This window comes from Silurus meridionalis, chromosome 7 (genome assembly GCF_014805685.1).
Source record: "Silurus meridionalis isolate SWU-2019-XX chromosome 7, ASM1480568v1, whole genome shotgun sequence".
Classification (NCBI taxonomy): domain Eukaryota; kingdom Metazoa; phylum Chordata; class Actinopteri; order Siluriformes; family Siluridae; genus Silurus; species Silurus meridionalis.
In genome coordinates, this window is record NC_060890.1 from 27397890 (window position 1) to 27420365 (window position 22476).

Below are 22476 nucleotides of genomic sequence, written 5' to 3' on the forward strand. Positions count from 1 at the left end.
AGGTATCCTCAACCCTCATTCTGAACACCTGCATCCCACAGGGCTGTGTACTGAGCCCACTGTTATACTCCCTGTTCACACATGACTGTGCTCCTCTGCATAACTACAACATCTTCATCAAGTATATCAGATGACACCACCGTGGTTGGGCAGATCAGCAACAACGACGAATCGGCCTACAGGGAGGAGATCTGAAGCCTGACTGCATGGTCAGCCAACAACAACCTGAAACTCAACGCCATGAAGACTTAAGAGCTCATTGTGGACTTTCGGAAATCTAACAGCAGGAGACACTTTCCAGTCTACATCAATGGAATCAAGGTAGAGCGGGTCTCCAGCTTTATGTTCTTGGAAGTTCACATCTCTGAGGATCTGTCCTGGCAACAGAACACTTCAGCTCTGGTTAGGAAGGGACAACAACGCCTGTACTTCTTGAGGAGTCTTAAAAAAGGTCATCTGTCCAAGGGATTTTAATTAGTTTCTACCACTGCATCATCGAGAGCATCCTGGACAACTCCATCACTGATCAGTATGGATGTTCTCACTGTGTGTGAACTTAAACCCCTGCAAATGCTGATCAAAACCGCCCACCGCATCACTAGCAACTACCAGCCACTGAACACCTTCACCACAGCAGCTGTCTGTGTAGAGCTCACAACATCATCAAGGACTCTTCACATCCCAGTCACAAACTGTTTAACCTCCTTCAGGACCGGCTTTTTTCCATCCACCATCACCATCACCATCACCATCACCATCATCTTCACCATCACCATCACCATTACCTTCACCTTCACCTTCACTATCACCATCACCATCACCTTCACCTTCACCTTCACTATCACCCTACTGAACTCTACACTCCATCACTGTATAAACGCTGTATAGAACTTCTGTACAATTCGACATACAATGTACATACTACATATTGTATTTTTTATACTCCTCATTCTTTACACATATTACAAACATCTGCACTATTTTATTTATGTGTATATTTATATATTTATATTTATACCTTACTGTACATTCTGCTGCATTCATGTGTATATATATATATATATAGTGGATTCGTTTATTCAGCTTTCTGAGAATTTCTCAGAATTTTATTAAATGCTATTGCCTTATAACCTTCTCCTTGTACCTTTACAACAGTGTCCACACGTCTCTTTACTGCTACTGCCTTTATATTTATTCACTGTACATATGATTACATCTATCTATCTATCTATCTATCTATCTATCTATCTATCTATCTATCTATCTATCTATCTATCTATCTATCTATCTATCTATCTATCTATCTATCTATCTATCTATCTATCTATCTATCTATCTAATATTTGTACTAATACAATTCTAATAACTAAAACTACATACGGCTGCTGACAGTTTTTCTCAGATGCTTTGGAGTGTTTTCTCCAATCATCCTTAATAATAGTGAACCAGTAAAAGTGCATTTCTCAAAACATCGTGTACAAACAGCACAACACACTGGATCTCCTGCAAAAGTCTGAACTTTTCTCAAAATCCTCAGGTCATGTCTCTAAAGTGAGTATTTGTGTTGATGAACATCTCATTCCCATCAGAATGAAAAGTCTCTTGGTGATTGTTCACAAACACGATCATCAGAATGTTTATTCATCTTCTCAGTGTGATGCACAGTTTCAGGGTTTCTTGATATAAACTATGGTTTGGATCAGAGACTGAAAATGCACGAGGCTGAACTTCTTCTGTTTGGTCTCTGAATCTCAGCAGCACAAATTCATTTATTTGTTGAATGTGTGATTTATGTTGATTGTATGAGACTGAACAGGATTCACACTTTTACTGTACTGTACTGGTGTTCATCTGTTTCTTCGTTCATCTGTTTTCAGAATGTAGAATTCTGAGTTTTACTCCGTCTGTATTCAGTCTCCAACTGAAGATTCACCACATTCACCTTCCACCTGTTTTAGAGAACTGGTTGATGATTGGTTGATCTGATGTCGTTCACTCGCCTTCATTATTGACCTTCAACATTCATCTGCACGATTCATCACTTCAACACATTTACACAATAAAGTTAATAGAGATTTTAGAGACGGATTCTGAGAACTGATTTAATCATTTTACACTCAATGACGTTTACAGTGAACTGATGCTGAGATGTTTTTGGGGTTAAAACTATTCAGGTGAAACCAGTAGAATATATTCTGATCAACATGAAGATAAAGAACTGATGATGTAGGAAACAGCAGACACTCGTACACAAACAGTTACATTCATGTAGAAAAACATTCACAATCTGATCAAAGCAACAAGAAATGTTCTTCTGATGAGCACAAGGGATTAAATGATGTGCAGGTTGAACAAGTAGTTTTGAGAAATTTCATCTCTGATCTGAGAAACGCTGCAAAGCAACTGAGAAACACTGGAATACTGATACCAAGCCTCCTCTTCATCTTCTTCTCCCTCATCCTAACATCATCACTACTGCTAATACAGATGTTCTGTGGATTTAGTTGATCAGTGTGGAGCACAGCTCAGTATGTGGTCGTCTTACATTCAGGATCTTTAGGATTTTGTGGTTTTAGTGAAACAGAGAAGATTTTAAGACAAAAACAAAAAAAACAAAACGATTTAATAACTTGACGACTTTATTGTTGTTGAAAATACAAAATAAAATCATGTACATGACATTTACATCCCAGCTGTACAGGAAATATCTATGCGAATGGCATGTGAGTGTAGAAAATAAATCCAGAAACACAGAAACATCTGCATGAACACATCATTGTATCGTTTCCAAATGTTACTGTTACAGGTCTGATCTCTGAAATCTAAAATCACAAGAAATCTCAACGTCTCCCGAACATCAACTTGCTATCATTTATGACTGTTTCAAGCTAACGTTCTGTTCAGGAAGCAATCGCCTGTTAGCGATTAAGCAGGAGAACCAGGAGAGGAACCTGCAGAGGAACTCTTACCAACTTTTCCTATTTACAGAATACTTTAGTATCAAAATATCTCACCCTTTAGCATCAAACTAAATTGCTTGAATTAGCATGCTAGTCATATTTGTAGGTAACTAACAGTAGAAAAACTAAATGAGGCTGGATCATGATGTTAATGGTGGACACTTCTCTCTGTTGTGAGCTTCATTATGTGTTTGGTTTGTTCAGTTTGGCCTGAACCTCTAAACCCAACTCTAGATCCAGGTCTGAACTGGTGGAACCAGAGAATGGTTCTGTGAATTATAGTTGATTTTCTGGATCTAGAGCATGTGTTAAGTATGGATTAGCAAGCCACATCCACAAGCCAAGCATGTAAAGAGCCCATGAAACAGACAAACACTTCACACTCGAGCTCGCTGACGTCTTCACACCAAACTGAAGAAACCAAACACAGACGTCCTCTGCACATTTTGCAACATGTGGCATCACGTGCATTATTTGTTTATATATTTATTTGGCTAGAAATGCTAGTCTTCTCTCCATGCTCAGGATGTACGTTAAATGATCAAACATCGCTAATAACATCCAGTTTAGATGTCGCTAAATCTCTGGATGAACAGGTAGTTAGCAAAAAAATAAATAAATCTTTAAATCTTTGGAATTCCAGAGTCGTATCATCACAGTGCTCTTTATCTAGAAGTAAAAAGGGTTCGTCGGATGCATTATACCGCTAGCTAGAAAAATTAGCCGTGTTTTTATTCTGCTAATTACAGCTAGCACAGAGTTGTTCATTAAATAATTGTTAAGATATATTATGTTATTCGATATTGTGAACAACGGCCAGTTACTTTAGCTGAAGCGCAGCTGCTAACGGTAACTAACCGTAAAAAAACACTGGGATCTCAGTAACATCAGTTACCATGTTTTTTAGATCAAATAAAACAATCAAAAATGTTTCTGTTTCTCACGACACCGAAATAAACAGAGTTTCAATTATTACTTAAATAATGAGAATTTTAGATGTTCAATTTGTTGTTAAAAAATATCATCCACATCCTCCTCCTCCTCCTCATCATCATCCTCCTCATCATCATCCTGCTCCTCCTTCTCATCATCCTCCTCCTCATCCTGCTCCTCCTCCTCATCATCATCCTGCTCCTCCTCATCATCATCCTGCTCCTCCTTCTCATCATCCTCCTCATCCTGCTCCTCCTCCTCATCATCCTCCTCATCATCCTGCTCCTCCTCCTCCTCATCATTCTCCTCATCCTCCTCATCATCCTCCTCCTCCTCCTCCTCCTCCTCATCATTCTCCTCCTCCTCCTCATCATCCTCCTCATCATCCTGCTCCTCCTCCTCCTCATCATTCTCCTCATCCTCCTCATCATCCTGCTCCTCTTCCTCCTCATCATCATCCTCCTCCTCCTCATCATTCTCCTCCTCCTCCTCATCATCATCCTCCTCCTCCTCATTATCCTCCTCCTCCTCATCATCATTCTCCTCCTCCTCCTCCTCATCATTCTCCTCCTCCTCCTCCTCCTCCTCATTCTCCTCCTCCTCCTCCTCATCATCCTCCTCATCCTCATCCTCCTCATCATTCTCCTCATCCTCCTGCTCCTCCTCATTTTCCTCCTCCTCCTCATCATCATCCTCCTCCTCATCATCATCATTATAATTCTCCTTCTCCTCCTCCTCATCATTCTCCTTCTCCTCCTCCTCATCATTCTCCTCCTCCTCATTATCATCATTCTCATACTCCTTCTCATCCTCCTCCTCCTCATCATCATTCTCCTCCTCCTCCTCCTCCTCATCATCCTCATCCTCCTCCTCATCCTTCTCCTCCTCATTCTCCTTCTCCTCCTCATCATCCTCCTCCTCCTCCTCATCATCCTCCTCCTTCTCCTTATCATCCTCCTCCTCCTCATCATCCTCCTCCTCATCATCCTCCTCCTCATCATCCTCCTTCTTCTTCTTATCCTCCTGCTCCCCATCCGCCTCATCATCATCCTCCCTTCCTCCTTATCATCCTCCCCTCATCATCATCTTCATCCTCCTCATTATCCTCCTCCTCCTCCTTATCTTCATCCTCCTCATTATCATCCTCCACATCATTCTCCTCTTCCACCTCCTCCTCTTCATCCTCCTCATTATCATGCTCATCATCCTCTTCCTCATTATCATCATCCACATCATCTTTATCACCTCCCCAACCTCCTCATTCTCCTCCTCCTCATCATCATCTTCATCCTCCTCATTATCATGCTCATCATTCTCCTCCTCATCATTCTCCTTATCCTTATTCTCCTCCTCATCCTACTTCTTTAGCTAGCACGTAACCAACAGATCAACTTTTACTGTGAAACGTAAACTTGAAATATTCCTGTCATAAGAAATTAGCATGTTGCTACATCGAGTTAGCGAAACTCTCCTAACTAATACATATGATTATTTATATAAACACAGGAAACAGAAATATAGCTGATAAAAAACTTCAAACACGAGTTCACTGAGCCGTTAGCTTTGTGGTGTTAGCTTGGTGTTTAGCATTTACATCCAGCTAACTTTTAGCTGACTAGCTAGCAGCTAATGTTTTTGGTCGTTAGGGTTAGGATACTGTGACATGTGAAGGGTAAATGTGAAGAAAAGTAGCTGAAGGCTGTAGGCAACATCGATGTCCAGCTTCTGCGGAATCGCTCATTTCCTGTTAGTGTTTATTGATATAAGGCATCACGAGTTCTTCACATCTGCAGTTCGGGAATAAAAATCTGCAGCTGTATTTTTTTACACTCCGCTAGCGAAGCCTGAGGCGCTCGAAGCTAACGAGTGCTCGGTCTCTTAATTACACTTTATACACAAGATCGACTTCAACACTTGGGAATGAGTAAAGGTTAGCGTTAATTATTAGCCACACACCGGATACACCAGGATGTGGGCGGAGCCAGGAGCCAGGAAGTGAAACATTTTAGAAGAATTTTTCTCATTCAAATAAATTCTGTTTCATTTCTTGATTATTTACAAACAAGATCTGAACTGAAGGTCTTTTTTTTACAGTGACATCACTGTTTAGCATGCTAGCGAGGCTAAGCTCTTCTCTGAACTACGCTCTGTATGATTTTTAGGAAAGCCCTGCCTCTGTTTTTAAAAAATAAATAAATGTTCATCACTCTTTGGTTATTGTCTGCGTATAGGGACAAGAAGACCTGTAATTAAATTAGCCACGCCCTTTTTGTTTTTTACGATGAGCAAAAAACCCAACACATTTAATTAGCCACGCCCCTTTTTAAAAACAAATACACCACAATTTGTAATAAACAGAATGTCCAGGAACTTTTTTTTTGAATCACACTGGCCTTCAATGCAAATTAATTAAGTTGTCAAAAATATACCAAAAGTTTATTGACCACGCCCCTTTTAAATGACATCACACTTTGGGTATTCTGTTACGGTTGCCTGGTATATAAATAGCCACGCCCATTTTTAAACAGCTTGTCGTCAGGTTACAAGCTTCACATTGATCAATAAATTACAAAATATGTAATTAGCCACGCCCCTTCAACAAACACAATATGTCTGAAACAGACAGTAAATCTAGAGAAAGTTTTGACCACGCCCCTTTTTTACAATCATATTGCGATGTGTTATGATCTTGTCACTGTTAATTAGCCATGCATACTTGTCAATATTGTGACCCCGCCCCTTTCTTAATGAAATCATTCTTTGCTTGTTTACTCTGTTATGGTGGCCTGCAATTCAAATAACCACGCCCCCTTTATTGTACAGCTTGTCAGGTTACAGGCATCACAAAAGTCAAGAAATTATCCCCCCAAAAAATCATAATAATAACCACGCCCCCTTTTTAAACAAATATACTACTATTAGTCTGGAACAGAAATTATTTCTGACCACGCCCCATTTTTTTTTACAATCCTATTGCATTCAATGTGTTACCATATTGTCACTGTTCTCTTGGTTACTGTCTGTTGGCAATTTAATTTGTGCCCCCTGCCAATATTGTGACCACGCCCCTTTCCCAGTTACATCACTGTTCTGTTAGAGTTTGTAGATGGCCTGTAATTTAATTAGCCACGCCCCCTTTTCACATACACAGCTCGCTGTCAGGTTGCACTCCTTGTTGGTCAATAAAACACAAAGCATTGAATAAGCCTTTTTACACACGCCGCCATTTGTCAGGTTAGCATTAGCGTTAGCGCCTGCGGTCAGTAACGGCCTGAGAGCTGACCTGCGTCTGCGTCTGCGTCTGCGTGTCGTTTCAAAACTCCAAATAAAACCTGAGAGAACCTCAGTGACGTCGTGATGTTTCCTTATTGCAAGTTGTGATGAGAGATCTCACACTCTGTCACCACAAAGGGTTACTGCGACCTGATTGGTCCCGGCTCGCTGCCCCGCCTCTTGCGTCTGATTGGAGGAATGAGAGTATTGTTGGACCAGTCCTGAATGAACACAGTGTTGAAGTCCTCTATACCACAGCGATGCTGCTGAATCCTGTGCTCTGATTGGTCAGGAGGTGGTGATTAGTTCTCTGTATTATGAAACTTTGAGGGAAGGAGTCTCCAGTGTCAGTATTGTGTTACAATCAGAGTTAAAGCTGAAACTTCAGGACAGAGGAGTTTACACTTCTTTGTGGTTGCTATGGTAACGTGAGCTGCTGTGGTATAGGAGGAATAAAACACTGTGGGCCATGTTTTACAGGAAACGACTTAGTAAGAGAAAAGCTTTAAAACTGTATTCAGGATGGGAGAATCGTCACCTTCAGAGCATCAGGTGAGATTTTTTCTTTTTTTTTCACAAAAAAGATCCATAAATATTTATTACTTTTAAAATTCAGTTGATTTTCTTACCACATTTTTAATTTCAGGTCAATTAAAAAAAACATTAGAACACAGAAGCAGAAACTCAATGTTGATGTCATGTAGCAGGCACATCTCCCTCACATGCTCTCTGGACATGTTCAAGGTCAGAGCTGGAAGTTTCAAGGTCAGAGCTGTTCATCATGCTGTTACTGTGCTTTCCGGAGAAAAAGCCAGTGTGGCTTCATACAGGCAGGAAGCGGAGTGTGTCTTTGATGCAGAATTACAGATGTTTAAAGCCAGATGTGGTGATAATTAGTGATGATGCATAAATGTGGAGTTTGTTTGTTTATCATTCTGAAATGTAAAAAAAAAAATAAAATTGGCCATTCCCCTTTTTCAATGTCGCGTTAAGATCTGCACATACTATCAGATTATACAATTATATATTCAAATCCAGATGTTTGTCTAAATTGTAGAATTTTATATTAAAAACAAAAAGTTGATCATTTATAGTATTTCACCTTTAAATCCAGATGTTTATAAATTATATATTTTTTTAATTCAAATACAGATGTTTAAAATGTTTTAGAATTCTATATTCAAAACCGGATCAAATATATTTGTTTATGTTTAAATCCAGAAGTTTGTAAATTATATAATTTTAGATTCTAATCCAGATTTTTTATTTTATTTTAGATTTTTATATTTGAATCCAGATGTTTATAAATGCTAGAATTTTATATTCAAACCAGATGTTTATAATAATAATGTAATTTAAAGTGGATTGATGAATATTTATTATCTAGACTTTGTGGTGAAACAGAAAATATTTTTTTAAATTAATTCTAGTGTAAAAATGAATACATTTTACATTTCAGAAGAAGGAAGCAGTGATTGTAAAGTAAACGTACTCTACACATTCTTTCTGTATTTGAAAGTTTTATCCCGTTATTTTTTTACGATGATTTCATTGTATGATTTTATATTTAATATCAATTTAATGGAAATCCGGAAAACACAGTAAAGTGTGAAACACAAACCCCATGCAAGAAGAGCAGAGTAAAGCAAAAGCATGTAAGTGTTTATTGAGATTAGTGAGATTAACTGCTGATTCCACGCAGCACTGAGCTTCTGATGCAGTCACTAGAACCAAAACGTGACTTTGCTTTCAGGAGAAAAAGCAAAATGTGGAACACGTCACTTGCTTTGGAACTGATGCATCTTTTTTATTTTTTACTCAGAACCCATAGCTTTATCAACTCAGGGGTTCCATGCACATGTGTGTGTGTGTGTGTGTGTGTGTGTGTGTGTGTGTGTGTGTGTGTGTGTGTGTTCATACCTGCGACCCCTCAATTCATCCACGTTGCACTTTGGAGAAAAGAAACTCAGTGAGTCCGGGTTCTTTTCTCTCTTCACTCAGAACATTTATGAGTGAAACATCATCAACCTGATCAGAACTTCAGCAGAGAAACAAATAGAGAATGTACATCTCTTAAAGGTTCCTCAGCTTTCTTACTTTTCAGCAGAACCCTGAAAGCTTCTCCAAAGATCCCTAGAACACAAAGTTCCCTGCAGAACCCTTTTGGATGAACCCATTTATTATCCAACGAAATTTCAATGAGGACAACGAGGAACTGGAGAATATTTTCTACAGGGGTTCTGTTTCTCCAGCATGAAAGGAGGATGTATGGTGGGTGTGCCCCCTAAATTGTGCAGCAAAAAAACATCTAGACAACATTTTGTTCAGTTTTTACTGCACACTTACATACAATGTAGGAATATGTAGCATCTCAAATTGTCTGTTTGAGGGTTCTTCAGGAGTTTTTCAGAAGTTCTTGTATGATTAAATTGTTATTAGGCTTCTACTTGTAACTATGATGTAACATGTATCTAACAGAAATGTTCCTGAATATGAAGAACTCATATTACTTACTAAGATGTTAGAGATCCAGACTAGAACATTTTTGGAGTTGAAGAACTCTTAATCCTCCAATAAACCCACAAAGAACTCAGAGAGAAACCCCAGAGAGCCCATACAGAACCCTTAAAGCCAGTCTATTATGATATTCCCATTCCTGGTATGTGGACTTACACTTGTTCTTCTTCTTCTTTCGGTTGCTCCCATTAGGGGTCGCCACAGCGGATCATCCGTCTCCACACCACCCTGTCCTCTACATCTGCCTCTTTTACACCAACTACCTGCATGTCTTCCCTCACCACATCCATGAACCTCCTCCTTGGTCTTCCTCTTTTCCTCCTACCTGGTGGCTCCATCCTCAGCATTCTCCTACCGATATAACCCATGCCCTCCTCTGCACATGTCCAAACCATCTCAATCTCACCTCCCTCACCAAAACATCCTACATGCGCTGTCCCTCTAATAAACTCATTTCTAATCTTGTCCATCGTCGTCACTCCCAACGAACATCTCAACATCTTCAGCTCTGTTACCTCCAGCTCCACCTCCTGTCTTTTACTCAATGCCACTGTCTCTAATCCATACAACATCTCAGGTCTCACCACAGTCCTATAAACTTTCCCTTTCACTCTCACAGATACTCTTCTATCACAAATCACTCCTGCTATCACTCTTCTCCACCCACTCCACCCTGCCTGCACTCTTTTCTTCACTTCTCTAACACACTCTCCATTACTCTGCACTGTTGACCCCAGGTACCTGAACTCCTCCACCTTCTCCACCTCTTCTCCCTGCAACCGCACCACTCCACTGCCCTCCCTCTCATTCACACACATGTATTCTGTCTTACTCCTACTGAGTTTCATTCCCCTTCTCTACAGCGCATATCTCCACCTCTTCAGGCTCTTCTCAACCTGCTCCCTACTCTCACCACAAATCACAATTTTATCCACAAACATCATAGTCCAGGGAGACTCCTGTCTGACCTTGTCCGTCAACCTGTCCATCACCACTGCAAACAGGAAAGGGCTCAGGGCCGATCCTTGATACTGTTGCTCACAGATGGTCACCTCTTCTCTCAGCCTGGCTTCCACTACTCTTTCCCATAACTTCATGGTGTGACTGATCAAATTAATTCCCCTGTAGTTACTGCAGGTCTGCACATCTCCTTTATGCTTAAAGATCGGTACCAGCACACTCCTTCTCCATTCCTCAGGCATCTTCTCACCTTCCAAAATCCTGTTAAACAATCTGGTCAAAAACTCCACTGCATCTCTCCTAAACATCTCTATGCTTCTACCGGTATGTCATCTGGTCCAACCGACTTTCCACTCTTCATCCTCTTAATCGCTGCTCTCACTTCCTCCTTACTAATCCTATCTACATCCTGCTTCACCAACTCCACATCATCCAACCTTCTCTCTCTCTGATTTTACTCATTCATCAGCTGCTCAAAATACTCCTCCACCTTCTCAACACACTCTCCTCACTAGTCAACACATTTCCTCTCCATCCTTTACTGCTCTTACTTGCAGTACATCCTTCCCAGCTCGGTCCCTCTGCCTGGACAATCACTACAAATCCTTTTCTCCTTCCAACTTCTCCTACAGCTCCTCATATGCCTTTTCCTTGGCTTTCTCCACATCCCTCTTAACCTGCTGCCGCATCTCCTTGTACTCCTGCCTACTTTTCTCATCACTCTGTCTATCCCAATTCTGTTTTGCCAACCTCTTTCTCCTTCTGCTCTCCTGCACTTCCTCATACCACCACCACGTCTCTTTGTCTTCCTTTCTATTTCCAGATGTCACACCAAGTACTTTTCTAGCTGCCTCCCTCATCACTCCTGCAGTAGTTGCCTACACCTCCTTAACACCAGTGAGCCCCTGTCTGACCTCTTCCCTGAACCTCACACTACACTCTTCCTCCTTCAGTTTCTACCATCTTATTCTTCTTTCAGTCCTCACTCTCCTCCTCTTCTTCGCCTCCAAAACCATCCTACAGACCACCATCTGATGCTGTCTAGCTACACTGTCCCCTGCCAACACCTTACAGTCTCCAATCTCCTTCAGGTTGCATCTCCTGCATAGCACATAGTCCACCTGTGTGCACCTTCCTCCACTCTTATACGTCACCCTGTGATCCTCCTTCTTCTTAAAATACGTGTTCACCACTGCCATTTTCATCCTTTTAGCAAAATCTACCACCATTTGCCCTTCCACATTCCTCTCCTTAAGACCATACCTACCATCACCTCCTCATCACCTCTGTTCCCTTCACCTACATGCCCATTAAAGTCTGCCCCAATCACCAATCGTGCTTTCCTTACCATCTACCACTTCATCTGATTCACTCCAGAATCTTTCCTTCTCCTCCATCTCACAGCCAACTTGTGGAGCATAGGCACTGATGACATTTATCATCATCCTTCAACTTCCACCTTCACGATCATCACCCTATCAGAAACTCTCTTCACCTCCACTACACTCTTACTGTACTCTTCCTTCAGAATCCCCCCTACACCATTTCTCTTTCCATCCACACCATGATAGAGCAGTTTAAACACCTCCAATGTTCCTGGCCTTACTCCCTTTCCACTTAGTCTCCTGAACACACAGCATCTCTACCTTTCTCCTCTCCATCATATCAGCTATCTCTCTCCCTTTACCCGTTATAGTACCAACATTTAAAGTACCAACTCGAACCTCCAGTCTCCTACACTGCTCCTTTTCCTGCCGTCTCTGTAGACGTCTTCCTCCTCTCCTTCTCCTCCTTCGGCCAACAGTAGCCCAATTTCCACCGGTACCCTGTCGGCTAACGATACCTGTGGCGGTCGTTGTTAACCCGGGCCTCGACCGATCCGCTATGAAATTTTCATTTGTGATCCGCATATTTGATTTGGCACATGTTTTACGCTGGATGCCCTTCCTAACGCAACCCTCCCCATTTACCCGGGCTTGGGACCGGCACTAAGAGTGCACTGGCTTGTGCATCCATAATGGCTGGGTTTAGGTGGACTTACACTGTTCCTCAAAAATCCTTCAGGAGTTTATGTTCTAGCTGTGTTCTACTTAGAACCCCATTTTAAAAGGAGAAGCTCAGAGGGACTGAAAGAAGTTCTGATCATCTGAACCAGAATGTTCAGTAGTTTATAAGCTCAGATTTTAAGTGTGTAAATAAACACACACCAGAATCATTTGGTTCCTCAGACGTTCACAGATTCAGAAGAATTACAGTGTGATTCTGCAGCGATTCTGTGCAAGTGATTCAGATGAAATGTTTCAAATTATAATAATTAAAATAATATATAAATAATAAATAAATAATATATAAATAATAAATAAATAATATATAAATAATAAATAAATAATATATAAATAATAAATAAATAATATATAAATAATATATAATATTAAATAAATAATATATGAGTAATATATATAAATAAAATAAAATAAATATAAATAAGAAGTAAATCGGTGGCATAATGAAGCTCTACAAGTGTTTTTATAAAGAAAGAGATGTGATTTTATTCGGATTTACTGCCAATATTACTGAGATTATATCATTTATTTCCTTATCAGAGCTGCACATGATACAGAACATCCCAAATTCATCATCATCATCATCATCATCATCATCACCATTATCATCATCATCATCATCATCATCATCGCCATTATCACAATCACCATCATCATCATCATCATCATCACCATTATCATCATCATCGCCATTATCACAATCACCATCATCATCATCATCAGCATCATCATCAGAGAGAACTTTGGTGCAGGAGTTCGAACGAGTGAGACGCAGAGGAACATCTCTTACAGTTTAGAATATTTACAACATATCACACTTTCTTCTGTCCTTCAGAGACCACATGAGTTCCCATAAAGAGGTCAGGAAAAGGGGTGGGGCTTCATCTGAACATGATGATGGAGAAGATAGTGATGATGATGAACGTGGTGATGATGATGTGAGGGAGTAGGAAATGAAAAAAGAGATACCTGAAGGCCCAATTACTAAGCAGAGACACGCCCACATTCAGAGACATTCACACACACACACACACACACACACACACACACACACACACACACACACACACACACACACACAGAGACAAAAAACACACACAAACATAAATACACACTATAACTCACTGTCATCACACACACACACAAACACATAGTCATCACACACACGCACACACACACTCACACTCACACAGAGTCGTCATTAAACACACAGTCATCATCATCATCACACACACACACACACACACACACACACACACACACACAAACACACACACACACACAGTCATAATCACACACACACACACACAAAGACACACAGTCATAATCACACACAGTCGTCATCGCACACACACACACACACACACACACACACACACACACAGTCGTCATCACACACAAACACACAGTCGTCATCACACACACACACACACACACACACACACACACACAGTCGTCATCACACACTCACACACTCACACTCACACACACACACACACACACACACACACACACACACACACAAAGTCGTTCAGTTTCAGGGTGAAGTGTGTCTCCAATAGAATAGAATAGCCTTTATTTGTCACATATACATTACAGCACAGTGAAATTTGTTCTTCGCATATCCCAGTTTTTTTTTGCTTGGAAACTGGGGGTCAGAGCGCAGGGTCGGCCATGATACGGCGCCCCTGGAGCACAGAGGGTTAAGGGCCTTGCTCAAGGGCCCAAGAGTGGCAGCTTGGCGATACTGAGGCTTGAACCCCCGACCTTCCTATCAGTAATCCAGCGCCTTAACCACTGGAGCTACCACTCCCCTATAACTGCACTTATAGCGACTCCTCCTCCAATGATGTCATCAAAAAGCGCCATGGGGTCACGTCCCAAACCGTACAGGTGAGTGAATATAATGAATATACAGGCCTTCACAAGCTGTGAGAAGGTTTCTCCAGTTAAGATGGCCTTCGATGCTGAGCGTGGCTCGTGTGTGAAGTACATGGTCTTCCAGGTGGGTCAGTTTCGTTTCCATGGCGACCTTGTGTATAAAAGACGTGGAATAGTGGCGTTTGGTTGCTAATTGAATCAGTGACTGACTTTTTAAGGAAGATCTCGTTTACTCTGTCACGTCCCGCACACGTGAGTAACATGGGGCTGTAAAGAAGCATGTGATTGATCAGAGCTGCTGTAAGAACACGCCTCTTACGACACCAGACTCGGGTAAAGCGGTACCGGTTCTAAACCCAGTCCAGGAACGGACTCACGAACAAATGAGCCGAATCTCGGAGGTTCAGTGGGAGGAGAAGGGGGCGGAGCTACAGCCTGAACAGAAGCTTTATATCTGTGAGATCACGGCTGTATGATGTTTTTCGGGTTTGTTGGACCTTTTGTTCTTCTCTTTTGCACATCTAAACATATTTGCACTATTTTTAAATCCCACTTTATCATGATCTAATAAGTTTCTCATATACACAAAATTCCCAGCAGCCGATCAGGTTTGCATTTCAGTACAAGCTGTTCTGCGTTTGTGACAAATAAAAAATCTCAAATCTTGAACTGAATCTTAAATATGAATCTGTGATTTTACACAATAAACACTGAGTGAAGTTTTTTCCAAACTCAAATTATGAGTTGGTATTAAAACGTTTGGAGACTAGTTTTGTAACACGCCAACAGGTTGCAGCACAAGGCTGCATGCACCGTCACAGGAAGCACCGACCTTCATAAGCCAGTGGGCCAAAAGACATGGTCCTGTGTACATGGCGAGTTGTGCTGCTGCTGTGATTCTGACCACGTGTGCACCCTGTCACTGAGCTCTACAGTAAATGTACTTGTGTGTAATTTTTCAGTGAAGGATGAGAGATGATCATCAGTGCTGGGTTTTTTTGTTGTTTACTCCAGACGGTGTTTGGATTCACACTTCCACCTGAAACCTCCTGAAACCCCGGACGAGCACAGAGAGCGACACGCTGGCGACATTTCTGCTGTTTCCATATTTACATCTCTAACAGATGGAGGAAAAGAACAGGACAGAGTGAACGAGGGATGAACAGAGGGCGGGAGGGAGAGAGGGAGAGGGTGTTAAAGGGGAACGTACTTGGGTTTGTCTCGTGGCTCACGGCTCTTGGTGTGTTTGGTGCTGATGGAGTGAACAGAAGAGCTTTTTTTACTGGACGAGTGTGAGGAGTGTGAGGAGTGTGAGAGCGTGGAGCGACACTGAGCCGCGTTGTGATCGAACTGCATCAGGCAGAAGATCAGGTCTGTGGAGACCAACTCAAACTCGTACGGTGGATTGGTGATCACGTAGCTGAAACACACACACACACACACACACACACAGAAAGAGAAAAAGAGAGTGAGTAAACCTTTATCACCACACGCACAATACACATGCCAAAAGTATTCGGACACCCGACTTTTCCACCCAGATGTGGTTCTTCTTCAAACCGTTGAAGATATAAAGATCTCCTCCTATTAATCCTACTGAACACTTTTGGTATGAATGTGAACGCTGACTGCAGACCAGGCCTCCTCACCTTCTCACCTACAGCAGTACCTGACTTTACTAACACACTTATAGTGCTGAATGAACCTCCACAAAATCTGATGGAACATCTTCCCAGAAGAGTGGAGGGAATTATAAGAGCAAATAGGAAATAAATGTTGGATGAGATGTTCGAAAGGAAGCACAGAGCAATGTTTAAGTCAAGTGTCCACAAACCTTTGGCCATTGACTGTAGATACAGTCAATGTGTGTGTGTGTGTGTGTGTGTGTGTGTGTGTGTGTGTGTGTGTGTGTGAGAGAGTGTAACTCACCGTTTGGAACACTGACTCGGATCACTCAGGTGAGCGTCTCTTAAACGGTAAATCCCGAAACACAGCATGTTGTAGGTCTTTAATGCTTTACAGAATAAATCACCGTAACATCCACCTTCCTGCAACACACACACACACACACACACACACACACACACACACACACACACACACACACACACACACACACACACACACAATGATATACACTATAACTCAGAGAAAGGATTGTTGCACAGATCTGGAGACCACCAAGTCCACAGTGGCCTCCATAATTCTCAAATAGAAGATGTGGAACCAGGACTCTTCTAAGAGCTGGTCACGTGGCCAGACTGAGCTATCAGGGGAGATTGCTCAGTGAGAGAGATGACCATGAAACCTGATGGTCCCTTTGACTCCGAAGTTTCTGTGAGGAGATGCACAAAGTTCCAAAAGGAAAACCATCACTGCAGATCTCCACCGATCTGGGTTTCATGGCAGAGTGGCTGGACGGAAGCTTCTCCTCAGTGCAAACCCATGGAAGTTCACTTGGGTTTCTCAGACTGTGAGGAACCAGATTCTCCAATGAAAGACTCTGATGAAACCAAGATTGAACTGTTTGGCCTCAAAATGTTAAATATGAAGGAAACCAGGCACTGCTCATCACCTGTACAAAACCACCCCAAAAGTGAAACATGGTGGTGCTGTGGGGTTTCTTCTGCAGCAGGGACTGGGAGACTGATCAGGGTTGAGGGAAAGTGTACAGCAGTGAGCAAAGTACAAAGATCTCCTCAATAAAAACCTGTTCCATAACACTCAGGACCTTAGTCTGGGCTGAAGGTTCACCTTCATTCATGACAAACACTGTAACCAGACATCCATGACAACACAGGAGTGGATTAGAGACGACTCTGTGAATGTTCTAGAGCCAGTCAGAGCCCTGACCTGAAACCTAATGAACATCTCTAGAGACCTGAAAGTGGCTTCCAACGACGCTCCCCATCCAACCTGCCCCAGCCAGAGAGGACTTGCCCTGAAAAAGGGCAGAAAATCCCCCAATCCAGGTGTGTAAAGCTCGTGGTGTCGAACCCAAAGACACCTGAAACTGGAACTTCTGCTAAAGAAGCTTCAACTAAGAACTGAGTAAAGCATCTGAATACTTATAGACGTGATATTTCAGTTTTATTTATTAAAAGTGTGTGTGTGTGTGTGTGTGTGTGTGTGTGTGTGTGTGGTCTCACCCCCAGCTGGGCGAACGGACCGTCGTACAGAGCGAGCTGTGCTACCCGACAGCGGTCTCTGTTGGCGAGAGTGTGTGTGTCGCTGTAGCCCCCCCGCAGGGCGTTTTCCTCCGCTAGCAGCCCCTCCAGCTCGGGTGTTGCTCCGCCTGTCACCAACGTCCTTATCAACGTCAGGATGTTGTCATTAAAGTAAGTCTGAAGAAACCAGAATCAGAAAACACACAGCTCTGATACACAACAAGTACATGATGGACAGACTTCATAGCTACTCTGTGTGTGTGTGTGTGTGTGTGTGTGTGTGTGTGTATAAATATCCCAATTCCAAAAAAGTTGGGACACTGAGTAAAATGTAAATTAAAACAGAATGTAATTATTTGTAAATCACATGAACCCATATTTTATGCACAATATAAAAGTTTAAACTAAGAACTATTTTAAGAAAATATAAGGTCATTTTGTATTTGATGGCTGCAACACGTCTCAAAGAAGTTGCAGGGGCGTGTTTCCCACTGTGTAGCATCACGTCTTCTGCACGTATACATCTGGGAACTGAGGAGAACAGTTAGTGAAGTTTTGAGAGAAGAATGTTCTCCTATATGTGTCTGATACTGGATTCTAGCTGCAACAGTTCTGGGTTTCCTTTGTTGTATTTTTTATTTCAGGATTCACTAAATGGTGAGAGGTCCAGCCTGCAGCAGGTCAGTTCAGCACCCAGACTCATGCTATAGGAAGAGATGCAGTATGCAGTTAACATTGTTTTACTCAATTATACAAGACCTTCCCTGAAAAAGACGTTTTCTGAACAGAAGCATTTGTTGCTTTAAATCCTGTATTAAGGCTTCAAATTTGATTGAGTCTTTCCAGATGTCCAAATGTACAAGGTGTTAATTCCACAGGTAGTATTGCACCACTATACCATCAGATATGCAGCTTTTTGAACTGAGCACTGATACCAAGCCAGATGGTCCCTCTCCTCTTTAGTCCGGAGGACGTGGTGTCCATGGTTTCCACAAAGAAACTCGATTCGATTTCGATTTGTCCGACCACAAAACAGTTTTCCACGTTTTCTCAGTACATTTGCTGTCAATTAACCACATTAGTTAAAAAACGTTTTCTCCAACTGTTTAATTTTAATAAAACTGACTTTTACAGACTTTTGTTGCCGTCCCAACTGTTTTTCTAACATTTTGCATCCATCAAATTCAAAATAACCTTGTCTTTTACTTCAAATGTTACATTTCCTCAGTTTCAACATTTGATATGTTTTATATGTTCTGCTGTAAATAAAGTATGGGTTTATGAGATTTTTTGTGTGTGTGTGTGTGTGTGTGTGTGTGTGTGTGTGTGTGTGTGTGTGTGTGTATACACTCACAGCACTCATCAGTGAGTCAAGTACACTGACAGCGAAGGCGGTCCCACAGGCGAAGGGCTGTGTGAGGTAGAGCTCAGTGTCTGGGTCATCGTCATCATCCTGATCCAGGAACTGAACATTGGAGTCATTTACTAACACACACACACACACACACACACACACACACACCCACACGCACACACACACAAATTCAGTGTTACTGTGTATTCATCATGCATGCGTATATAAAAGTGTGACAGCTTGAATAATTGTGTCTGAACAGTGTGTGTGTGTGTGTGTGTGTGTGTGTGTGTGTGTTTGTGTCCTACCCAGTTCAGTTATCATTGGAATATTGGTTCCGCAGCTCTTGTCCTGTCTTACACACACTGCGTTCAGCAGCCTGTCTGACTTCGCTAATGACAGAAAACAAACGCTGGTTTTATTTTGGACACGCACACACGCGCACACACACACACACACCTCTCTATGTATGTGAAAATGTGTATGTGTGTACAAAGTATTCATGTTTTGGAGCTTGTGTGTGTGTGTGTGTGTGTGTGTGTGTGTGTGTGTGTGTGTGTGTGTGTATACCGAGCTCAGTGATGATGGGGATGTTAGCTCCAGTGCTAATGGAAGTTTGTCGTTCTAAACCATGAATAGGACTGTTTTCAGGAGACGAACGGTCCATCCCAGGGGGAGTGAAGCCTACACACACACACACACACACACACACACACACACACACACACACACACACACACACACACACACACACAGAAACACAGAAAAGGAGTTACAGGAAGAGAGATGGGGTGGTTTCTAATCCCAGTCCCACTTTTACCAAAAGGAATTCCAACTAATCCCAAGTTTCCAATGAAATTCTGCCAAAATGCTCCGAAAGAAATTCTTAACACTTTCACTGGCTGTCACACAGAATTTGCCCCATTTATATTCACACATTTCTTTTCTTTTTTTTCCAATCTTATTTTCCATAACATCAATCCACAATTTCAATAACATTTGGAACAATTCCAGCTGCTCACATCTGACCAATTCCACCTTTTCCCAAAAGAGTTCTGACCGATCTCAGCCGCATCTAATGGAACTCCTACCAAATCCAGTTGCTCCCCAGGAATTCAGATTTTGGCCAAAGTGGTCTGCTCTTGAAAGTAGTATAAGTGCCATATACTTATAATATGAAAGTATTATATTTTGGAGAAGCCAAAAGAATGAAAGAAATATTTTGTCTGTTCGATATAAAAGGAATTGTGTTTAATCCCAGCATTTGGCCCTTTAAGAAGATCCACATACATCAAGTCAAGTCAAGAGTCAGAGATTAATGCAGCCTTTAGCTATTAAACAAACCCAGATTTACCCCATGTGTTCTTACCCCAAGGTGTGTGTGTATGTGTGTGTGTGTGTGTGTGTGTATATACCTTGTGAGTTGGCCTGTAGGAGGCCTATACTGTCATCAAACTGCATGGATTTGATGTTGAGCGAGGCGAGGATACACTCTTTATCCTGCAGAGACGCATCATCTGTGTTGTTCTGAGTAGCTGATAAGATCACACACATGTCACACAGGTTAATGTTGACGGCTCTCAGATCCGCCCTGCTCAGAGGAGTGCCCTATACACACACACACACACACACACACGTCATGGTGATATTGTACATTGGGATGGATGGATGTAATCTCCGTGAGCTGAATCAGGGCGCACGTGGACTCACGGGTAAAATGGAGATTTTAGGGAAGTTGTGTAACGTCTCCCATTCCCTCTTTAGATACTCCAGTGATCCCACAAACACAATGTGTTTCAGCTCATGGTAGTGGAAGTTACTTGCTCTCAGAGGCATCACCAGGTTCCTCAGACCCACCACAGCCGACTTCACATCGCCAAAAATACACACCACCACATGGCCGCTCAGAACCGTCATGGCTGCCTCACTACGGGTCTGTAATGTACAAACAGCATGCCAAAAAAGTAAGGAGAATAATAAAAAACCATGTGAACCCCCTGAGCTCCTCCTCTAATACAGTGTCTTCTCTCACTGTGCTCTTGTAGCTGAATGATCACTGATCCTCACAACTATAGTGGAAAACCTTCTCCAAAGAGAGGAGCACATTACAATCCAGGATAAACCCACGGCAAAAACTCCTCATCATATTACTAGCCATAAAAATCGTACTGATGGTATTTTGAGAATAAAATAGGATATATAAGCAGATTGTGTACGATTATGATTTAAATTAGTCATGTTTTTATTTTTTTTACTTAGAAAAGCTTAAAGTTGGTTATTTTACCTGTAAATTGAGATTAATTACATCAGAGACGTCATTTAAAGCCTTGTATCTTGTAAGAATTTACTGTAGTTGGAATAACTGGTTTACGGTTCATTAGTATTATTTATTCAAACACTTGTTTTATGTCGACATCAACACATTTATTTACAACCTGATAACAAATGATAAAAGTCTGCAGTATGACGTCACCACACTCTTTAGAAACATTATCCAGTACACTTCTTATTCTGTGGAACTTTGTTCTTTATATAAAGTTCTTTTTCTAAAGATCAGGTTTGTTTTCTTATTTTAAGAAATGTTACTAAGTGTAATCATCTCACTTGTTTCTAGTCTGTAACTTCCTACATCATGCTTTTATTTCTTACATTTAGACGCATATTTTTTTGCAGTGTAAATCTGGAAGCAGATGGTTAACAAGTTCAAGTTGATGGAACAGTCAGGGGGCAAATACTTTTTGACAAACAATGTGCATATATATAAAAATAAGTGTATATTACCTGGCAGGAAAAAATTTACTATTGAAAATAGAATTAAAGACAGACCCAATCTGTGCCTCACTACCCATCTGTGGTAATGAATCTGTTGTCATGGTTACTTATTAATCTCTAATTACTGATTTAAATCTCTGTATTTTCAATAAAAACTGCATGTTCTTTCCTGCATTACTGAGTCATCACACTCTTACTCACCAGTATGACCTTCTCAATGTCTCTATACGGACACCAGTGGAACATTCCAGTAGAGTCGTATCTCTTTACATTATCATCCATCATCTCCATCTGATCATGGCTGGGGATCATCACGGGGTCATGTCTGGACATGGACAAGAGTTTGAGATCAACATGCCAAACAAACCAACACACTTAGTACAGTAGGACTGGAGTTCTGAACAATCCCACCTGCTTGCTTCGGGATCCGAACTAATCTCCTCTATTGCACAAGGAATTCTGACCAACTCCCATACTGTACCTGCATGTCAAAGTTCTGACCACTCAAACCTGCTCCCAAACTAATTCTGTCAAAAACCACCAGCTCCCAAAATAAATTTTACCAGTCTCAGCTGCTGCCGATGGAATTCTGACCA

At 41.5% G+C, this 22476-nt stretch overlaps 1 protein-coding gene and 1 long non-coding RNA gene across 13 annotated transcripts in view; one reads left to right on the forward strand and one right to left on the reverse strand.

Annotated features, from left to right (window-relative positions):
• The first annotated feature begins 2655 nt into the window (after positions 1-2655).
• On the forward strand, positions 2656-7952 carry LOC124388526. Its single transcript, XR_006926431.1, has 3 exons — positions 2656-3425; positions 7647-7718; positions 7813-7952. It is a non-coding gene; the product is annotated as an uncharacterized LOC124388526 (long non-coding RNA).
• LOC124388457 (calcium-activated potassium channel subunit alpha-1-like) overlaps positions 5186-22476 on the reverse strand; it is an 89684-nt gene continuing 72393 nt past the window's right edge. For 9 of the 12 annotated variants that reach the window (XM_046853081.1, XM_046853075.1, XM_046853079.1 and 6 more), the window contains 11 exons: positions 22082-22205; positions 20819-21043; positions 20524-20716; positions 19679-19792; positions 19417-19500; positions 19109-19239; positions 17737-17931; positions 16517-16635; positions 15798-16007; positions 9087-9115; positions 5186-7352 (listed from right to left, as the gene is read on the reverse strand). In XM_046853081.1, the coding sequence (XP_046709037.1) occupies positions 9097-9115; positions 15798-16007; positions 16517-16635; positions 17737-17931; positions 19109-19239; positions 19417-19500; positions 19679-19792; positions 20524-20716; positions 20819-21043; positions 22082-22205 (1414 nt within the window). In that variant the 3' untranslated portion in view covers positions 5186-7352; positions 9087-9096. The remainder of the gene's footprint in view (positions 7353-9086; positions 9116-15797; positions 16008-16516; positions 16636-17736; positions 17932-19108; positions 19240-19416; positions 19501-19678; positions 19793-20523; positions 20717-20818; positions 21044-22081; positions 22206-22476) is intronic. The other 3 variants (XM_046853077.1, XM_046853087.1, XM_046853086.1) reach the window with 1 other exon arrangement.